The sequence below is a fragment of the Cariama cristata genome, unplaced genomic scaffold (genome assembly GCF_000690535.1).
Source record: "Cariama cristata isolate BGI_N322 unplaced genomic scaffold, ASM69053v1 scaffold20522, whole genome shotgun sequence".
Taxonomy (NCBI): Eukaryota; Metazoa; Chordata; class Aves; order Cariamiformes; family Cariamidae; genus Cariama; species Cariama cristata.
The window spans coordinates 522-759 of NW_009602366.1; the positions used below are offsets into that span (position 1 = coordinate 522).

The 238-nt window shown below is 65.5% G+C and overlaps 1 protein-coding gene across 1 annotated transcript in view; it reads left to right on the plus strand.

Moving 5' to 3' along the window:
* The window catches only part of DHX58 (DEXH (Asp-Glu-X-His) box polypeptide 58), a gene marked incomplete at its 5' end in the record, with an annotated part of 2,727 nt that overhangs the window by 473 nt on the left and 2,016 nt on the right, over nt 1-238 (plus strand). Inside the window, one exon of the mRNA XM_009694751.1 lies at nt 9-170. Within this exon, the coding sequence (XP_009693053.1) occupies nt 9-170 (162 nt within the window). The remainder of the gene's footprint in view (nt 1-8; nt 171-238) is intronic.

Genomic DNA, 238 nt, shown 5'->3' on the forward strand with positions numbered 1-238 from the left:
ACTTCCAGCCCCTGGGTGCTTCCCGTGGCATCGTCTTCACCAAAACCCGGCAGAGCGCCCACAGCCTGCTCAGCTGGCTGCAGGACACGCCCGCGCTCTGCGGAGAGCACGTCAGGGCTGCTGTCCTCACCGGTGCCGGCTACAGCAACCAGACCAGGCACATGACGCTGGTGAGCGGAGGGTGGGAAGGAGCAGGACTGACTCCTCTCTGCACACTTTGTGGATGCTGCGGGGGCTG